At 37.1% G+C, this 18,931-nt stretch overlaps 4 protein-coding genes across 7 annotated transcripts in view; 3 read left to right on the top strand and 1 right to left on the bottom strand.

The window, feature by feature from the left end:
• The first annotated feature begins 1,064 nt into the window (after positions 1 to 1,064).
• On the top strand, positions 1,065 to 7,328 carry LOC124383779 (protein ITPRID1-like). 2 transcript variants are annotated; one of them, XM_046846082.1, is made up of 10 exons: positions 1,065 to 1,201; positions 2,393 to 2,427; positions 2,586 to 2,699; positions 2,975 to 3,023; positions 3,181 to 3,218; positions 3,794 to 3,850; positions 5,330 to 5,378; positions 6,609 to 6,689; positions 6,770 to 6,971; positions 7,190 to 7,328. In XM_046846082.1, the coding sequence occupies exons 3-9, from the start codon at positions 2,588 to 2,590 to the stop codon at positions 6,945 to 6,947; spliced, it is 564 nt and encodes a 187-aa protein (XP_046702038.1). In that variant the 5' UTR covers positions 1,065 to 1,201; positions 2,393 to 2,427; positions 2,586 to 2,587; the 3' UTR covers positions 6,948 to 6,971; positions 7,190 to 7,328. The 2 variants fall into 2 exon arrangements, with proteins under 2 accessions (XP_046702038.1, XP_046702039.1); XM_046846083.1 differs by lacking the exons at positions 1,065 to 1,201; positions 2,393 to 2,427 and having other exon boundaries at positions 2,621 to 2,703.
• LOC124383778 lies at positions 7,196 to 12,529 on the top strand. Its single transcript, XM_046846081.1, has 9 exons — positions 7,196 to 7,674; positions 8,114 to 8,174; positions 8,416 to 8,534; positions 8,666 to 9,742; positions 10,205 to 10,332; positions 11,241 to 11,352; positions 11,828 to 12,058; positions 12,145 to 12,187; positions 12,334 to 12,529. Exons 1-8 carry the CDS (start codon positions 7,330 to 7,332, stop codon positions 12,181 to 12,183), a joined length of 2,112 nt encoding a protein of 703 aa, XP_046702037.1. The 5' UTR covers positions 7,196 to 7,329; the 3' UTR covers positions 12,184 to 12,187; positions 12,334 to 12,529.
• A 177-nt stretch (positions 12,530 to 12,706) lies between these two features.
• Positions 12,707 to 14,705, top strand: ppp1r17 (protein phosphatase 1 regulatory subunit 17). 3 transcript variants are annotated; one of them, XM_046847369.1, is made up of 4 exons: positions 12,707 to 13,439; positions 13,783 to 13,861; positions 14,175 to 14,300; positions 14,404 to 14,705. In XM_046847369.1, the coding sequence occupies exons 2-4, from the start codon at positions 13,792 to 13,794 to the stop codon at positions 14,472 to 14,474; spliced, it is 267 nt and encodes an 88-aa protein (XP_046703325.1). In that variant the 5' UTR covers positions 12,707 to 13,439; positions 13,783 to 13,791; the 3' UTR covers positions 14,475 to 14,705. The 3 variants fall into 3 exon arrangements, with proteins under 3 accessions (XP_046703325.1, XP_046703324.1, XP_046703323.1); XM_046847368.1 differs by having other exon boundaries at positions 12,707 to 13,861; XM_046847367.1 differs by having other exon boundaries at positions 12,707 to 14,300.
• Positions 14,706 to 14,989: 284 nt separating this feature from the next.
• Positions 14,990 to 18,931, bottom strand: part of pde1ca (phosphodiesterase 1C, calmodulin-dependent a) — a 66,937-nt gene continuing 62,995 nt past the window's right edge. Inside the window, 1 exon segment of the mRNA XM_046847366.1 lies at positions 14,990 to 18,724. Coding sequence (XP_046703322.1) covers positions 18,636 to 18,724 — 89 coding nt within the window. The 3' untranslated portion in view covers positions 14,990 to 18,635.

Raw genomic sequence — 18,931 nt, 5'->3', positions numbered from 1 at the left:
TGTAACAGAGGAATTACATTTAAAAGGTAACCTATCCTCATATGGGTGACACTGAATATCCACCATCGTTGAGGTTATCAACTGTACACACAGACACACGCATATATATATATATATATATATATATATATATATATATATATATATATATATATATATATATATATATCCTGTGGCTTTTACTGTACTGAACAACTGATTCACTACTGCATTGTCACTTTTGTTGTATTTTGCACTCCTTATACACTACACATTTCTTTTCATACAATCCTTAACGCACATTTGCACTACTATACATTCCATCCATATTTAAATGTAAATAACTATATCATGTCATTTAAATATTTTATCCTCGGACATGTCTGTCTATGCATAATCTGTGCACTATATATTGTTTATTGTATATTATTATATATACCATATATTATTACCTACTGCACCTTCTGTGTATTATTCACCATAATCCCTGTTTATATGGACCTCATACCTTATTTATCTACTGTTACTTATTGTAAATAGGCCACTTATGCACTTCTGCTTAGATGCTAAGTGCATTTCATTGGCTCTGTACATGCAGTTATATAATATATATATAGTTATATAATTTATAAGTCCAATCTATTTTATATATATTCTTACACATTGTATAATATAATGAATATATATAATTTACAACATTGTACACAATTAATATACAATACATTGTCACTTAATTCACTTCATATATACATTTTACAATGAGATTTTATTACAGGCTATGCTTTGATCGAGGTCCAGAAATTTCCCAATGGTCTTTTATTGCCATCTGCTGTTACAAACATGCAACAACATGCTCATCCTGAAATACATTTTTTTATAGATTCTGACAAAGGTAAATACATTACCTAACATTTTTGCTCATTAGGTGTAAATTATGGCAGACCAATAATAATTCTGAATGCTGGCAAAAGTTCTGACCTTGAGCGATTTTCTTTTTTCCCTGGAATGAGCGCGCGCGAACTCGGCGAGTCTCGTGACGTCTTTGGTTAGTTATTTGAATAAAGTTCTGAGCTGCGGGCACGAGCCCAAATTAGACAGTCTAAAGCCGGAAGTGGGAAAAACCGTAAAATAGAGCTATAGGTTTTAACGGAGACTTTGCCAGGCGACATATGTATACGAGTTAAAGTGAGAAATGTTCTTTCAAGCTGCTGAAATCTTTACCGTGAGTACTGTTAAATGGTTGTCTTCCTCCTTTGACTTTTTATACTTGGACAATTTTTTAATTATGGTTGGGTTTTGTCTATTCTAAGGTCTGAAAAGAGAAATGAGTGCGTCGGCGTTTTATTCGTGGGAAATGATTTCCTATAACTCTTCTGTGCAAGTCCTTAACCTCAGTGTGCTTCTATTAACTGATCAAAGAAATCTATTAAAGTGTGAATTTCATAGGGAAGTTTTTTCTTAAAAAAATAAAAATAAAAATTACCAGCATATAGACTCCATCAGACCCTAATGTGTGACTGACACAGTGCTAATGTAATACAGCGATATATACTATTCTTGCTTACCTGGCCTGCTGATTTCCCTTTATTATTATTATTATTATTATTATTATTATTATTTCAAAGCATTGTCACATTGGTATGAGAGGGAGGAGATTTGATGGACTGGTGGTTCCTGTATGGTATTTTATAGACTAATATAAAGCTTATGATTATCTGTAAACGTTCGTTTTACCACAGCTGTAACACTTCAATTTCTATCGGGATCACTGGAGTATCTATCTATCTATCTATCTATCTATCTATCTATCTATCTATCTATCTGTCTGTCTGTCTGTCTGTCTGTCTGTCTGTCTGTCTGTCTGTCTGTCTGTTTATCTACATTTTATTTTATTTTCCTAACATAAAAAACGTATTCTGTGCCTGATAGATCGGAAAATTGCCTCCTGAAAGAGATTACTCCCATTAGAATAGAAATGTTTTATCACAGGAACAAAAAAACGGATCAGTCTGATTGATTTACGTGACATTGAAACAGGTGCCCAACCCTGGTGTTGGACGCTCGTCTATCTTGCATATTTAGTGTTTTTCTTGTGCTGAAACACCTACTTCAAACCAGGAAGTTCTGTTACTTCGCTGATTAGCTAAATTTGGTGTGTTGGGATTAGGAAAAAAAACATTGAAATGTGCAGGACAGGGTGTAGCCATGGCAGCAAAATACCTCCCCACCCCAGACCTTTTCTCACGTTAAACAGGAAATAGTCCAATTATAATTCTGAAATTGGTTCTTATTTAATTCTAAGTAGAATCCTTAAAATATCAATTGTAAATTACAAATAAGTGGGAAATAATTCTAAATACTTTGTATTAAACTACACTGACATCATGGCTTGTTTTTTTTTTTTTTTATCCAGCTACGCTGCTGAATCCTCAATCTACATTGCAACAGGTAACTACAAACTGTAACGGAAGGAAAGGCTTGTTTGTCACCTGAATGGTATCTGATTAACTCAAGTCTAATTGAGTCGGTTGCAAGTTGCTTGCTGGATTACAAACTGCTGCTGTTCTATGGAAGTCTTTGACTTGTGATGACTTTAATGTGTGCAGAAATGGATGCTGATAATATGAGTGATAAAAGAGCAAGGCTACTGGCATCGAAAAGCAGATGGAGTGAGATGAGTGATGCAACTGCTACTCAGCCACTGATCAGGGCAGATACAGGTTGGTAGGTTGGATGAGCCTTTAGGAATAATCTTGCCTTGCCAGAGTTAAACTCCTGCATACGTCTGTAGCGTAACCAGTATTATGCTTGATCCATTACCTTTGTGAATGATAAATGATGGTAGTGGTCATGTACAGTTTAGCTGTCACAGAGATACAAGAGGTTTAACATAAAACAGACGAGGGTTAATTTTACTCCAAATGTAATGTAAAAACAGACTAAGTGAGCATTGAGCACTGATATTTAGCTCATTTTCTTTTTGTTTTTTTAACAGAAAACTGTAATCAAGACAGCATTGATCAGTGGCATATTCATGTTATGGAGTAAGTATTAATTCACTGAGGTGTTTTGATTGACTAGCTGTTTGAAATAATTTACAATGCATCAGGGCTGTGTAAGCTGATGCTGAGTTAGTTTGTGAGATAAGCCATAGACCTAGAGTATGTTCAAATCTTTTATCATTTTGACTTCCTATTTTAGTAAAGATGCTAAACAAGGGAATGTCCAGGAAATTACAGGTAAGACCTCCCCAGACCTCACTTTACAGTACATCAATGGAACTCTTTAACACCTGCCAGTTTAATTAGTTCAGTTTGTGATATTGAAATGTAATATTTTGGTAATTGGTTACATTTTTTTTTATAAATGACACATGTTCAGATTATTTCTTGGGGAACTAATTCTAGCCATTTTAAGATGGGCAGTGGCTCTGCCTGCCTGATCCAGTCAAACAACATGCAAAGTAGTCCTGGGCTGGAGCAAATCTCAGCTGGAAAGTTTACACTGTAATTCTAGCTATTCAGCGTTAATAGCACTAAACACAAGGTTCACACTCAGTCATTATGGAATATACGATCAATTTAGCTTAGTGTAGTTTATCATATAGTGCTCCAACCATCACATAAGCGATAAGAAAAACTATGCAGTTAAGGAGGTAAGTTTATTGATTTTCTTTTAACTGTTGCTGTTGAGAACCTAAGCTAAGCTTGTGTTGTAAATAAATTAATGACTTGGGTATTCCCTGACTGTTAGTTTACACTGTAATTGATTTTGTTTATGCTCTAAAATAAACGGTGTCACTTTTGGTTTATAGCACAGCATCTGAGGGAGACTGGCATGTCGGAAGATGACTTAGCACTCCTTTTGAAAGGTAAACCTTTGAATTTTCAGGCTGTGAGGACAAAACGGGGCTAAAACAGGACTTTTGGTCTTAAACATAATGTTGATTTATCTGTAAGGTGCTCTAAGTTTGAAATGCAAAATGCGAAGTATAAAAATTATTTTAGCTTTCAAGCTCCGGCACACACACACACACACACACACACACACACACAGAATGAGACCTATTCCGATGCTGGCTTATTTAGATTAGAGTGAAATGTATTGGCACAACTCTGAGGCATGTGGAATAAGTTCATGTTGAGTCAGTTGCCTGTGAGAGAGGACAAGCAGGAGGAAAGGTTCAGGGATACTCTTAAGACTCTTTTCCCTGACTGGATGTTTAACCATTCAGAGGAGCTTTGGTTTGGCAAGAACTATCACGCTGCTCTTGTCCAAACACCATCATGGTGTGAGACACACCAGTACGCTGGTGTCTGTCACCTCTGTCTGAGTCAAGCATTAGCCTCTGTGCACCTCTACAAGTAAAGAATTGCCATGTCTACTCTGGGAGCTCGACATAAAATGGCACAAGTAATGAACATAATAAGGTAAGAAGGATTCAACAGCATGTTTTTGAGCCTAAAGACATCAAGGAGATTTGAATGTGTGTTTATCTATAATGGACAAGTCACACGGGCAGAACAGCTACAAATCCTTACATATCTGCAAGTATACCAACACCATGGAGATTTTGTAACAGCAAACAGTAAAAGCACAACTTTTGTGATGGCTTTGCTGCTTAGCTGCAAATATCATTTGTGTTATTATCGTGCTATTTATTGCAGTAGTTTCTGTAAATTATTCAGAACTACAATAAAAGGAATAGGAAAGTAATGCAGAATTGCCACTGATTAATGCGACTTGACAGTTTCCGTGGGGTAAAATGTTGTGTTGCTGCTTCTTGTTCAGGAGAAAAAACTCCATGTCTGCATGTCGTTGCTGTGTAATTGCACTATGCAATGACAAGTTATCTATCGATCGATATATATAACTATAATAATAACTTTCTCTGTTCAGATTTGTCACTGCTTTGTTATTTTTAATGTATCTGGAGCAGTGGTTTTAAAATGCCAGCCAAGAAGATCATAAGTCTTAGAAAGGGAAAGCAGCCCCTGAAAGGAACAGATTGCCAGTGCTTCACAGAATCAAACACAGCTAATGCTTTGGCAGAAGAAGAGGCGACATAATAGGATAGGCCTGCATTAGGGATTCTCTTATGAGACATTGAGACAAGACACTGAGGCTCACTTTATCCCTGACATCATGCCAAAAGGAGCAAACTGTAGGAAAGATCTTGATGGTACAATGTGAGAGCACAGCCAAATGAAAGCAACAACGAGAGCAATGCTCTCCTAATATAGCTACTGTACTGCCTTAACGTCATTGACACCAAACAGACACTGGACTTCAAGTTTTATTTTTATTGCAGTTGAAGATGTTCTCTCTTTTTTGCCTTTTCCCAAAACAGCATCTTTATATGGTAAAACATCTTTTAACACCGTGCAAGAATTTCTTAGGTAAGACCCTCTCTTTCTTTCTTTTTCAGTAAAATAAATAGTAACATGATCATTGAGTATAATTGACAATTCCATAAAAAAAAATAGTACACAATTCCATTCTACTTATTGAATTATTTATTTATGGCACAAATGTGTATGTGTTTTATTCCTGTCTAGTTTTTTATAATACTTTTGTTGTTTGATGCTCAGATAAAAATTGCATGTTGGCATTGATTCAAACTTTTTGGTTACTTATAGAAAGCCCTTAATATATAAAATGAACACTCCTCATGTTTAGCTTTACTCCGATCATGTTACAACATTTAGTTTATTTAGAATGTTTCTCAATCTAGCAGATGTGCTGTAGTGTTTAGATGGTATGTCACCTGTCTAAATATGGTTACGTGTGATTCATTATAAGACCTAAAATTAGTACTGCCGGGATGCCCTTTAAGCAGAATTGGGAGTTACCGCTGTAGTGTTGTTCCAGAATGTGACACATTAGTATGAAGGGATGTGCCTGAGTGTCATGTGATGTTTGTGACGCTGACATGAAATGGGACAATGCCTAATATTTACCATGCAAATGTACAGACGGCACCTCGTTTGCATGAGGTTTGCTAGGAATGATATGAGATGTGGAAAACAGGGTGAGATTGGAAACCGAATTTAGTGTTGTAATGTGTAGTGGCTTTAGCCAATCACTTAGAGCAGTAGTCCCCAACCCCTGGGCTGTGGACCGGCACCAGTCGGTGGGTTAATAGGTACCGGGCCGCACAGAAAGAATACATAACTTACATTATTTCCGTTTTATTTATTAACTGATTCTGAACAATGTTTTATTTTTCTAAAATTACCGGATTCTCTCCACCAAATCTGTCTATGGCTCACTCTTGATGCATGTCAAGATGCTTCGGTCACATGTCTGACCTACATCTGCTACCTTCTTAAAGGGGCTGCTCTGGCCGCTAACACATAATACATTACCGCTAAATTCAAACCACCAAGCTAGCAAAATAAACAAAAAACAACACAGTAAATTAATGTTTATTATTATATTTAGAAAATACCAGTTTTTATGCCGGTCATATCATTTTATTTTGTTGTATTTATCTGCCACACCTTCAAGGCCGGTCCGTGAAAATATTGTCCGACATTAATTTGGTCCGTGGTGCAAAAAAGTTTGGAGACCACTGACTAAGAGGTATTCAATTTCTAATGTGCTATCTTGGTCGGTTTATACTTCAGTTCATATCCAGAAAGACCTCCTCTGACCTCTGCCTGGAACAGTTTGGCATTAGGAATTTCAGGTCATTCTGGACCACCAAGGTACATTTCCTTTATTTACTTTTCATGTTTCTTGACTGTGCTTCATGCTGAATTTTAACTCTCAGTAATGACTTTTCTAGTGCCATGGATGTCCTGGCCCTTTGGCAGGATGATCCAGAGGAGTTACTACTGGACCTGGGCTTTGGTGTTGAGGAACCTGACATCTCAGTGAAGATCCCAGCGAGATTTATCAACCACCAGTCAAAAGCCCGCGGTATCAACATCCAGGTCTTCTTGAGGCCCAGCAGAACCGCATAGATATTGAGAATCCAGACGTCAAAAGTAAGCACTACATAATTTCAATTTTAATCAACCATGCTCATTTTACAAATGTAAAAAAAAACACTTGTTTGTTGTTCTGCAACAGAGATAAATATTATCTTTTCATTTACACGTTGGTGAAGTCCTGATAACTGTTGCCTCTTTGAGTGCTTTTTTTGATCAAATAGACATCAATCTCTATTTCTTACCTCGCTCTCTTTACCATGTTCTATATGCAGATCGGTTTAGGCAGATAGAGGTGCTCCAGCAAATTACTACAGCCTTCAATTCTTTGGTTGGCGGTGTCACCCCCAGTGCACAAAACTCTGTGGAATCTCAACTCTCCGAAGAAGCCAGGGTGAGGAGGAAAAGGGTTGGCATGCTCTTTCGAAATGCCTCCAAGAAGTCGCTTAGCCAACTGGCCTATTCCAGAGACCAGCGGCCGCTCTCCCCTTCATTGGCAGGCCAGTTCTCCAGCCCAGAGCTGCCTGGAGATCTTCCTCTTGACAAACGTATCCCGCTGAAACGTGCCAGTCTAAGCCCTCTGGTAGAGGAGCAGACCTTAGTATCAGAAGAAGATGAATCCACTGAGAACACAACCCTTCCTCAGGTTAAGAGCAGCAGTCCAGCAGCAAAGGGAGGTAAAGAACTGAAAAATGACACAGCTATAGCCTCTGCAAAAGGGGTTACAGGAGTGCCAGCAGAGTCTTTTGAGCTTGAAGAGGTAATGCTGTATATGTATTTTCACTTTTTACTATTTGTATGATTTGTATTTTGTTCCTGTATTGGTTTCAATTAGAATTAGTTTTCTAATTATCCTCCTCCAATTCATTTAAATATACAAACTTAGTTCTTGTTTATGAAAGCATCAATGAATTTCATGCAGTGTTTTCCAATCCTGGAACTGAATTAGATGAATTAGATTTTTATCACGACATTCTGAGCTAATTAACAAGCCCTTGATGAGGTTGTATTTAACTACTAAAAACACTGAAATTAGCTTATTAACAGGATTATTGAAGTGCCAGACTGTAACACATCATTGGGAAAATTATTTAAGGGTCATGAAATATTTATCTGACAGAATGTTAAAATTAAGAATCTTAAGAAATAAGAACAATTAAGAATTGTCTTAATTAGTTTAAGTTGTTGTCTGTTCACAGATCCAGAGCTTTGATGACGGAAGCATAGGAGGACCCTGCACTGGCACACCTGATCAGCCAGGTATGTGTGTCTGATTTGTTTTGTCTTTTTAATATCCAGTAACTATTATGTGGGGTTTCAGATGTTTTATTTTTCAGAAGTTTATTTGAGAACGGTATTAAATAGAAAAGCTTTTCCAATATTAAAGTATTAATACAATCCAGAAACTTATAGTATGTCTTTTTTTAAGTTTAATGTGCTGATAAAGTGTTCATTAAATGTATTTATGCTATGTCATTAGACAGTTGTTCTGTTTGTGTAGATAATGAGCGGGCACGCCTCTCACAACTGAGGACCATTAGCTGTCAGTCTGATAGCAGTGGATTTTTAGAGGAACCATTCGTTCCTGCTCACCCCAACCCTGGACCTGAGCTTAGGAAGGTAAGACTGAGCTCTGGAGCAGGTCTGGAAAAAAAGAAATGTGTTCCAGGAATAATACATTTTTGCTCTGTTCAAGTGTTCTTATAATTAAATAAGCAGTTATGTTCTATATGGAAATGTGTGTGATGCAGGTGCTGAATGCCATGTCAGGGGAGAGTACAGAAAGCCCACAGAAGAGTGGAGACCTGCAGGAATCAGCATTACTCTCTCCATATTCCCAGGATTCTGATAAGCTGCTTGAACAGACAGAATCCTTTAGAACAGACTCAAATATTGACAAAGCAAAGGACCAAGCACATAGTGTGAGGAAAATAAGCAGAGGGGACACTACAAAGAGGCACTTACAGGACACTGATGGAACAGATTCTTTGGTAAATAAGGAAGTTGTGCAGAAGGACATTATTGGTGAATGTGTTGAAGAATGTAGTACATTACAGAAAGTCTCACTGGGTCTCTCTGACTACGGGGCCAGTACCATACAAAGTACAATAAGAACAAACTCGACAGGACTTGGTGGCTTTGACACCAATACCATACAAAGCAGCACATTACAAAAGGACTCACCGGTTCTACATGACTATGATGGAAGAATTGAAGAAAGTATCCAATTTCAAAAGAATTCACTAAATCCATCTCATGATGTGGTTGTGGGAGGTAATTCCCAGATGGAGATACAGAAATCTGATGTTTCGTTGTTTAAAACAGACTCTACTTCCACTGACCCAAAAGCAGGTGCCGAACACAAAGTCCAATCCTCCACAGAATGTTACTATGGACGTTCTGTCTCAGTGCAGATGTGCTCAGGATTGGCCTCTCAGAGTTCTCTGCGAGGCAGCATCAGCCACAGCTCATCAGTAGGGCACAATCCAACCAGTGATGTTCATCACAGAAGAGAGTGCAGGGAACAGTTAAACTCAGATGTGGCCGATATCTCAGACAATGCCCGAAGTACAAACACTCCCACAACAACGAAACACACTTTACCTGACCCTTGGCACTCTCAGGAGAGTTTTAAAGGACCACACTCGATATCACTCGACAAGAGCCGGTCTTATGAGGAGGACACGCGGTGGGAGGCAGTGCTTTGGTCAGGAGCTCAGAACTGTGGCCCATGTGGGCACAAATGGCGATGCTGCTGCCAGAATGTGAACAGCGAGAAACAGTACCCTAGCAGCCCAGAACATCTAAACCCAGCCTACAGCCTGCCTGTGAGTCACTCAAAACTCAATCAGATGCCAAACAGCAAATTTGATTCAATTCATTTTTCCACTTTTTAGACCCTCTCAGGATGAATTTTAGATCTCCTGTTATTTATCTATGCTAGTTCTGAGCCTTAACCATAGTCTGAAAATAAACACACTGTTAAATTATATGCTATGGTATATATCCAGTGTAAATTTGCCAGACCATTTTTATAAAGAGAAGTGTTTATTAAAAGGGTTGAGGGCTGGCTTTCATAAATGGAGCAGATTTTCATTTGAATAGCTTATTTGCATGTGTGATGCAAGGGAGTGGAGATTGCTGACCACTTCAGCGCTCCCTACAGCACTTGCATAGACTCCAGAGGCTACAGCTTCACTGATAAACACATTCAAACGCATAACACATCACACAAAGAGCTGAGGCTTCAAGTGGCTGGTACATTGTCTGCTTCATCTTTCTTTTTGCAGTATTCCATGGAGGAATTGTTAGGCATGATGAGATGTATGTGGAAGTTTCGTAAGATGGTGGCTGAGATCGAGGAGAGGGTAGAGGAGGAGCAGGAGACTGTAAATAGTTCTTTCTCAGATGAACACAGGTTGGTCTTCATGCTTTTTGCCTTATAGTAATTTATCAGTACTCTTTTATTGTGTACATTGTGCACTATTGACATACAAGCTCATATATTTTTTGATGATGTATAATATAGGGTGAGACGAGGGAGATATATGCACATACTGTATGATAAGTCATGTTTTTAATATTTGTTTTATGGTTTTGTTTTATAATCTGAAATGCACTTCATGAAAGTATAACATTATTATGTGGCATGTAAATAATAGGAAGATAAGAACGGATGTCCTGTTTATTGGAAAAAATTATAATTATGGCAGAAAAGGCATCATTTCCCCACATTATTTCCAATTCCTTGGATATTCATCTACTGTTACTAATTTTGGCATGTGTGCAAGAATCACTAACCAGGCAAAAATAATCAGGCTGCAATAAGTGGAATATGTTGGAGCCCTTGTTCCTCAGTTTATTAATTAGTTGTTGGTCTTCTATACTGCCACCGATTGAAAATGTTGATTCCGAATGCATGATTTAATCCCCCTCAACAATTCTTTTGTTTTGTTTTTGAGTTTCATCTTCCATCTGTCCGACTGCTATTCTCATGAGATCGCTATCTCAAGAATAGTAGGTGAATGTTTATAAGGAATTATCTGTGAAATCAGGAAATGAACTATAATTATTATTAATAACAACATTAAAATTGTCGTTATTGAAAAAGTTACAGCAAAGTCAAATAGGTAAAAATGGCTTCCTTCCTGTTTCTTACAAAGAGTGTTACTTATTCATTCCTGTTCTGGAATTGAAAGCAGTGGAAGCATCCCCATGGACATTGACATTCTACAGATCTACTTGTAAAAAAAAAAAAAGGAAGAAGTTGTTTAGCTTCTTAATCCAAGATTATCTTTAAGTGTTGACGTTGTCTGTGTCCTACAGGGCAGAGGTACAGGACATTCTAAAGCTGAGAACAGCTGTCAAAAAGGAATCTGAAATGTTGGAACAACAGCTCAACGATCTGGTTCAGGCCTATGACGACAACATGGCAATGGTATTCAGCTGCTTTTTTCTTGGATTTGTAGCAGATCTAATGGCTAACATTTGCCAATGCATTTTATCCTGTCTTTCAAAGACATTATACACATATTGTTCGCAATTATAGAACACAGATTGTCTTAACACATGCTGTCTCACATCACTGGGCAACAGAAGCTTGCAAAGAGTCAGTTTTTTTGTTTACTAAGAGAATACAATTATTCTGGGATATTCAGAGCTCTGTTAACAATATTGTATAAACTGGAAAAGTGTGAAATACACATCACTGTGTAGTTAGTCTCAAGGGGTAATTTCTTGATATATCACATGCCAGCTTAATATCCTAACCTGCTCAAGGTTTTAACAAGTCTGGCAGAAAAGGGATTTTGAACATCAAGGTCATAAGAGCATAACTGAAAATACACCTCTGCAAATTAAAAATTGTAGTATATGCAATATTGTATTGTACTTATTTGGACAATGTTTTGTAGAAGATGAACAGACTTATGGATGAGCAGGCCCACCTGTGCACTCAACTGAAGTTTACACCCCAACCGGGACACATCTCCAAAAAAAGTGTGGGTATTCAGTGCACCTTGCTGACAGACAGCCCAGAGTCACATCTCACTACACAACTCACAGACGACATGAGGCTGATTCACAAAGAATGGAGTCCAGGCAGCAAATCGGACAAGCTGGACTTTGTAGGATTTATCAAAAGTGTATGTATTGAATTTCCTTTTCAAGCCACAATAGTTATGATTATTAAACATCATGAATACTGTTTCATTGGTCTGTTTCCTCTCAGTTAAAGGACGGATCAATCAACAATGATTCACTGGAATGAAAAAGTAAGTGTCAGCTTAGTTTTTTGTGTTCAGTAAATTGTTTGATTTCATTTTAACAAAATCATTTTAGATTTATTTTAATAAGGATAATATAAAGTCTGTTTTTTTAAATGACATACTATAAAAGCTTTTTTTTGTTTGTTTTTTAGTTCTTCAACATCAAGAATGAGAAAGATAACTGAACCTTGGTGTAGTATTTCGATGTGTTATTGTAATAATATATTTTTTGAATGTAAAATATTTTATAAGCAAAATATATATATATTTTTTTTGCCAAAAGCAATGAAATATCATGTATGTCTTGAATCCAAGACCAATAAACAACACTCAGTGTATATAAATGTACCGCTGCCTACAGTGTTGTGGTATTGTTCTTAATAACCTGGAAGCACAGACCCATGAATACTGAAGTAAAACACATAAATTGTAAAGAAAATTAACATGTTTAAAAGGAGATATTTATGATATATATTTTAAAAACACTACAAAGTTAATGTTAAGCAATAATTATTATTTTATTATTTGTTATTTTGCAAGGAGTATTATCAGGGTAATTCTGTGATTGCCAGTGTATTCCAAAACTTCTCATTTGTTATAAGATGATATTCAAAGCCCCTTCAAACAGGCACAGACACACACTTCAGTGAAGTGCTGAAGTGGAGTAAATACAATTCAATAGCAGTGACATCAAAGCTCTTGCCCTGTTTCAAACTCCACAAGTGCACCACCATTAGTACACTGAGTATACATATATTTTGTAAGCTCTTATTATCATAATATAAAATTCTATTAGATCATTTCTACAATAAAAAAAAATAATAATAATAATTTAGCATGAAGCATTTTGTTCAAATTCCAGATGCACCAATTGACTAAGTGGGATTTTACACAGCAGATTTTGCTGGAAGAAGTAAAATCTGTTATACCCCTCTCCCCATATTTCACCCCTGTTTTTCCCTCTGACGTCACTCCAGGCCCACCCTTCTCCATTTATGGTACCCTTCCCCATGAACCCTTGTCCTTGAAAGGTCCACTCTGCTTACCATGGTGACAAAAACAATTCAAACTGTTGAAATGAGTTCATTAGAGACCCTTTGATATTTATACATGGCACATCATAAGCTCTTCAGTTGTCGTGACAACTAGCCCTAATAGAGTCGGGGATATAGTGTGCCCCTCCTCTTCTGTACATAAACCATTTTTGCTTCGATGTGACCTTCCACTCTTTCCCTCTCAACCTCTCTGCACTACTGGGGTAAGTGTCACATTTATTCACTATTCAATTCGCATATATTTTTTAAAAATACTATGATGTGAAAAAATGACATCTTTAGTTAAATCTGTTGTTTTGTAGTTCAATGGCATAGTGATGTGATAATAGAACTCATTATTTTTTACATGATGAAGAAATGGGATGTTTTCACTTAAGGAACTGCACTGAGTGAGAATTATACCAATGTTTTTTGTTATTTTTATTTTTTTATTTTATTATCAGAAGTGCATCTAAAGTGTTGTATGTGTGAATCCATGGTACTGATTGTGTAAATAATGGATGTGGGTGCAGTGAGAGAGTAAGCTGTTATCTGATATGTGAACAGACTGCCAGCATGTCTACAGGCTGTGTGAGGTCACGCTCAAAGACAGCCGAGCACAGACTCAACAAGCAGGAGCATCCCTGTGAGTATCCTTCAATGTCTCTCTCACTTTCGTTCTGTGTGTGAATATCTTTGTGTGTGTGTGTGTGTGTGTGTGTGTGTGTGTGTGTGTGTGTATGCCTTTTTCTGTCTTTATGACACAGATTTTAGGAGAAAACTGAGCATTGTGGGGTCGATGCTAAAACATTGGATGCATCAATCAGAAACAACAAAGGATGTGACAGATGGTGTGCTGCTACTCACACACAAGCCCTTGTCTTTGGGTGTGGAGGGAGTGTTTGTCGAGTTTCAGTCTACTGTCCAAAGTCTAAAGCACCCTCACTGTGTCTCTACAGATGAGGACACCGAGATGGACAGTCAGAAGCTCAGAAGCTCAGAAGACAACCAGCAAGACGAACTGGGACAAAAGAAACCACGCAGGAAAGACACGCCTGTGCTCAATTCCCCTCCGCTCATACCAGGTAGATGGTTAACTTGTTTTCATTATTCCATTTGGCTAAAAAACATCATTTTCATCAGTCAGTTGTTGTAAAGGTTGTTTTTTGATGATTCTTTGTTCACCAGGGGTAAGGTTAATGAAAGGCGAAACACGTCTGATTCACTTTGAAGATGAAGAAAAGGAGACAAAGAAATAGCTGTGTTTTTTTCATTCTTTTAGAAACTGTGTTAAACTGGGACTTTTCTGTGGTTAATTTGATATTTCATGTTTAAACATTTTTATTGAACAGTTTTGTTTTATTCTAAATATTGTAACAAAAGCATATTTGATGGCATAAATATGATATGTGTCTGGTTTGTACATTAAATATTACGGTTTTGTGAATGTGGGAATATTATAAAGACTGTATTGCTGCATGGTGCTTGGTTTGTCACCTCCCCCGTCTAAGAGAGATACACTGCAGATGCATGGCTTTGCTCCGGGCATCAGTGAGCTTGCTCTCTGCTCCTTTTTCTTGGGACAGTGGGTAGGAACTGGCACAGTAGCTGGGCTTCTTATTAAAGCGGATCAGGTACCCCATTCTCTCACCTGCAAGACAAAAGAGCCAACAGTTGAAGGTTGTAAAATTAAATAGGCTTTTCTGTCTTTTTACTGTTAAGATACAAAATAAAGCTGCAGAACGAGGTTAAATAAAAACACAGAGTCATCATCTGAGCCCTTTGAGTTTGGATTTATTGGCACAGCAGTGCAATAATGTAGCATGTGAAACAAACAGGATTGCACCAATATGTGTTTCTCCTGGTTTATGAATGTTGCCCTTATTTGGGGATAAAAGGGTTTAAACAGGACATAAGTGTGGAGTCTAAATATGGCAAACTCGCAAAGAATACACATAATTCGGTTATTTATATGGCTTATGTTTGGGAAAAGTGCACAAAACTGAGCATTTAAAACAAACAAACAAAACGAAAACAGATTTTCATGGTTTCTCATGCAGTTCATAAGATGACCTACAGAGGGTGGCACTAAGTTGTCTTTATTAACGAAGTCTGATCCTAATAACCAGAGTTCACATTTTATTTTTCACTAGAAGTTCAGGTATTTTATTATTTTTTTTAATTATTATTATTATCACACCTATACACATTTGCCCATAAAAACTTTTAAAAGTGATGGTACGTTATCTTAAAACTGATCTAAACACCGTTGTCATTATAAAAGCAGAATTAAAAACAAATTCATTAAGGCAATATTTCACTGTACTTTTCTACTGAGACTATTTCACTGCACACTGCATTTCACAGCAGATTCCTGATGAGGTGAGCGGTTAGTAAGCAAACAGAAATGTAATTCGCATGCTTTGCAGATAACAGGTCTATCAGTCATATCACCCCTGAGGGCAACAATGCTCTCAAAGTGACCTTTAATGCCAAAAGAAAATATAACAGCCATTTGGATTGTATTAGCAACACTAGGCATGTTTTTCGGGTATTGTGCAAAAGTCTTGAAGGCATTCTTTCATGGGTTTCCCAGAACATTGAATGTTGCAGACCACTTTTCAGAAAACAAGGCTTTTGTGCCAGAACATAATGAGCAAAGTCTAAAGAAGGGCCATTGCAAGATTACCAACCAACCATTTTCCTCATAAAAATGGCACCCCTAAGAGATTTGATAACATCTTAAAGTTAAAGTTTGATCATTGCCCAAATATGTCTTTTTTTCCGATATAATCTTTTTTTTTTTTTTATAAATGTTAATATATTTAAAGCATATTTGCATTACATACTTTCTTAACATGTGCCTAAGACTTTTGTACAGTACTGTTGTCAACAGGTTATAATTCTATGCCCAGCTCTATATCAGCCTACTGAGCTTGCTGGTGACAGGAAATGAGGAAAAATCAATTCACTCACATTTATTATCAGCAGAACCATAACAGTGTGATGTAGGCTTACTACATCGCTTAAAACAGTGAATTTACAGATGGTTAGAGACTGAAAAGGAGGACACTGGTGACTGTTTGCATGATTGCCTGCTTTTCACTGAACACTACACGAATAGAAATTAGACTAAATATTTTTCTCATAACACACAACTGAAAAAAATGATTGGCACACAGGGACTGACAATGAACTTACATTCTTGTGAAGAAAAAAAAAACAGCTTTCCTCAAGGAACAAAAAATAAACAGCTGATACTACATTGAGGTTTTGAGAAATCACACATCAGTGGTACAATAAAATTAATTTAAGGCAGCAATTATTGTTAAATGTAATAAACTTCATAAAAACAACTTGCACAGTATCTCATGACACTTTTTCTTCTCAACCGGGTTGTGCTATGGGAAAAGATAAGAATTTCATCTACAAAATAAATCTTTATCTCTTTGGTAAAGGCAGCAATAATATTTTACACAGTGAGTTTGTTTGACTATTTAACATATATCACCAAAGAAAAAAAAACCTTGCAAAATTGTACACAAATCTTGATGCACAGTGAGTATGTGCTTTCAATTACATTCAGCTTTATCACTTGCAGTTTGTTCCTAATAGCCTCCATATAATGTCTATTTTTAAAAAAATGGTTAGTAGCAAATGTTGGAATTTCAGTTTCAAATACAAAAAACATGAATGCACAGAAATCATTATGGCTTGGGAATAACGATCTAGAATAAGTTGTGGCGGCTCATTTACTGAAGAATTCTAATTAAGTGCATCAAAGGAAGTGGTACGATTTGTTTTTCCTCATCGTTTGAAAGATGAAACAGTCTGCGAAAAAGCTGGAGAAGAACAAATCCAGTCTCCATGAAAAATAAAAATGTTATCCCCTCTATAATACACTTCAATCAAAATAACTCGGATAACTTACAATGCTGCTGACCTTCCACTTCTTAATATGTCTAAAGTTTACTGCTGATTGCAGCGATCAGTCTACTGACTGTACCTGTACACAACTGGTTATAAATAATATTTTCTTATTTATATACAATAAATACATACAGAATGCTTGAGAAATCCAACTGACTGTTCAGGTTAGAAAGTACATGTACTATATTACAGGTTCTGATAGACTGAAACTTTTAACAATGAGGCGTCAAGCAAAACTGTACGAAAGATGGCTTTGCAGCTTGTACAGTGTCTATAGAGTAACAAATGCAGCTTACCATACTGGAGAAATGGAAACCTGGCCACAGGTACGGTCATTAGATTAGGAGGTTAAACTGTCCTGCTCTATGTATTAAAATATTTTTATGTTCACATGAATATATTGTACAACATAACTCTATAGTATTTTGGCAAAATAGAAATACCAAATGGCATCTATCAGATTTACACATTTTTAGCTTATTACAACTGAAGCACTTAGAACTGATTTACAGGCAAATAACACAAACAATAAACAAACAAAAAAAAACCCCGTTCTATAACCCAAGCGACATTATACAAGCAAAATCGCATGTTTCATCAGAGACAAACAGATGTCACATCAATCAGCAAAACATGTGCTGTAAATTAAAGCGTTAACAAGAACGCATGTTAATGTAATACTGCTTTTTCCGACTGAGAGCTAGTCCTGACCAGCATATTTTACAGGACACAATGCCTATCAACCAGGTAGTTACGTACAGAGAATTACAACAAAACATGTATAAGTGCACATCTTTTTTTTCATACAAATCTGAATTCAGATCTGGGTTCTTTTAGAGGAAGAGCATTCCAATGGAAAACAAAGCCCAGTTCAGCCGGCTGAGTGTCAGTTCTAAGATTTGTGTGTCTGTGCCTGTCTCTGGCAATGTCTGAACAATTCTGTAACATGTGAAGCTTTAGATCCTCGGCAGTCGGCTATATGTAATTGTGTGTGTGTGTGTGTGTGTGTGTGTGTGTGTGGGTGATGTGCGTACATCATCTCTAGGGAGAGCTCAGCTGGGAGGATACCACAATGGACATACTGCCATATGCTCCCTTCTGGCTTCACTGCTTATAGACTCTCTGTGCCTGTATGGCAACATCCAACAGGCTAATATGACCCTGTGTTGGGTTAACTCTAGGCCAAGGTCTGCGTGCTGCACACCCATTTTTTGGGTATCATTGGAACACCCAGCCTGAGAGTTAAGCCATTAGTAAAATCAGGAGAGAATTAGGCAACAAAAAGAAAATTATAAAAGGAAAAAAGGAAATTTGCTATTTGCAAAAAAAAACAAAAAACAAAAACAAAAACAAATCTAAGCAACAGGAAACTAAAAAAAAAAAAGAAACACAATTCTCTACATATCAACACGAACACCAGATGGTGCTATTGTGCAGGAATGAGAGCATTGCCCAGCAGATGAAGTCCTTGTTGAGAAATGAAAGAGTGGTTAGTGTGCATCAGGCGTGGAGGCAGCTGCAGCACTGGCTACTAGCGAGGTGGCTGAACTTTCATGAGTGCTGTGATCCTCGTCTGCATCTGTAGAAAAGAGGAGATATATGGCACATTTAATGGCATGGGGGCCTTCTCCTGAGCTGCTGGGTGAAGAAATGGGATGGAATGACAGGATAGTTATTAAGCAGCTGTAATTATAGTACAGATCTAAGACATGATGGTAAAAACCCACACAAATTCACCATGATTGCATTTTATTTTATTGTGAGCTTGCACTTATGATCACCTAAA

The sequence above is a fragment of the Silurus meridionalis genome, chromosome 4 (assembly GCF_014805685.1).
Source record: "Silurus meridionalis isolate SWU-2019-XX chromosome 4, ASM1480568v1, whole genome shotgun sequence".
NCBI classification, from domain to species: Eukaryota; Metazoa; Chordata; class Actinopteri; order Siluriformes; family Siluridae; genus Silurus; species Silurus meridionalis.
Note: the sequence above shows the minus strand (reverse complement) of the source record. Positions and strands in the feature narration are given on the sequence as shown.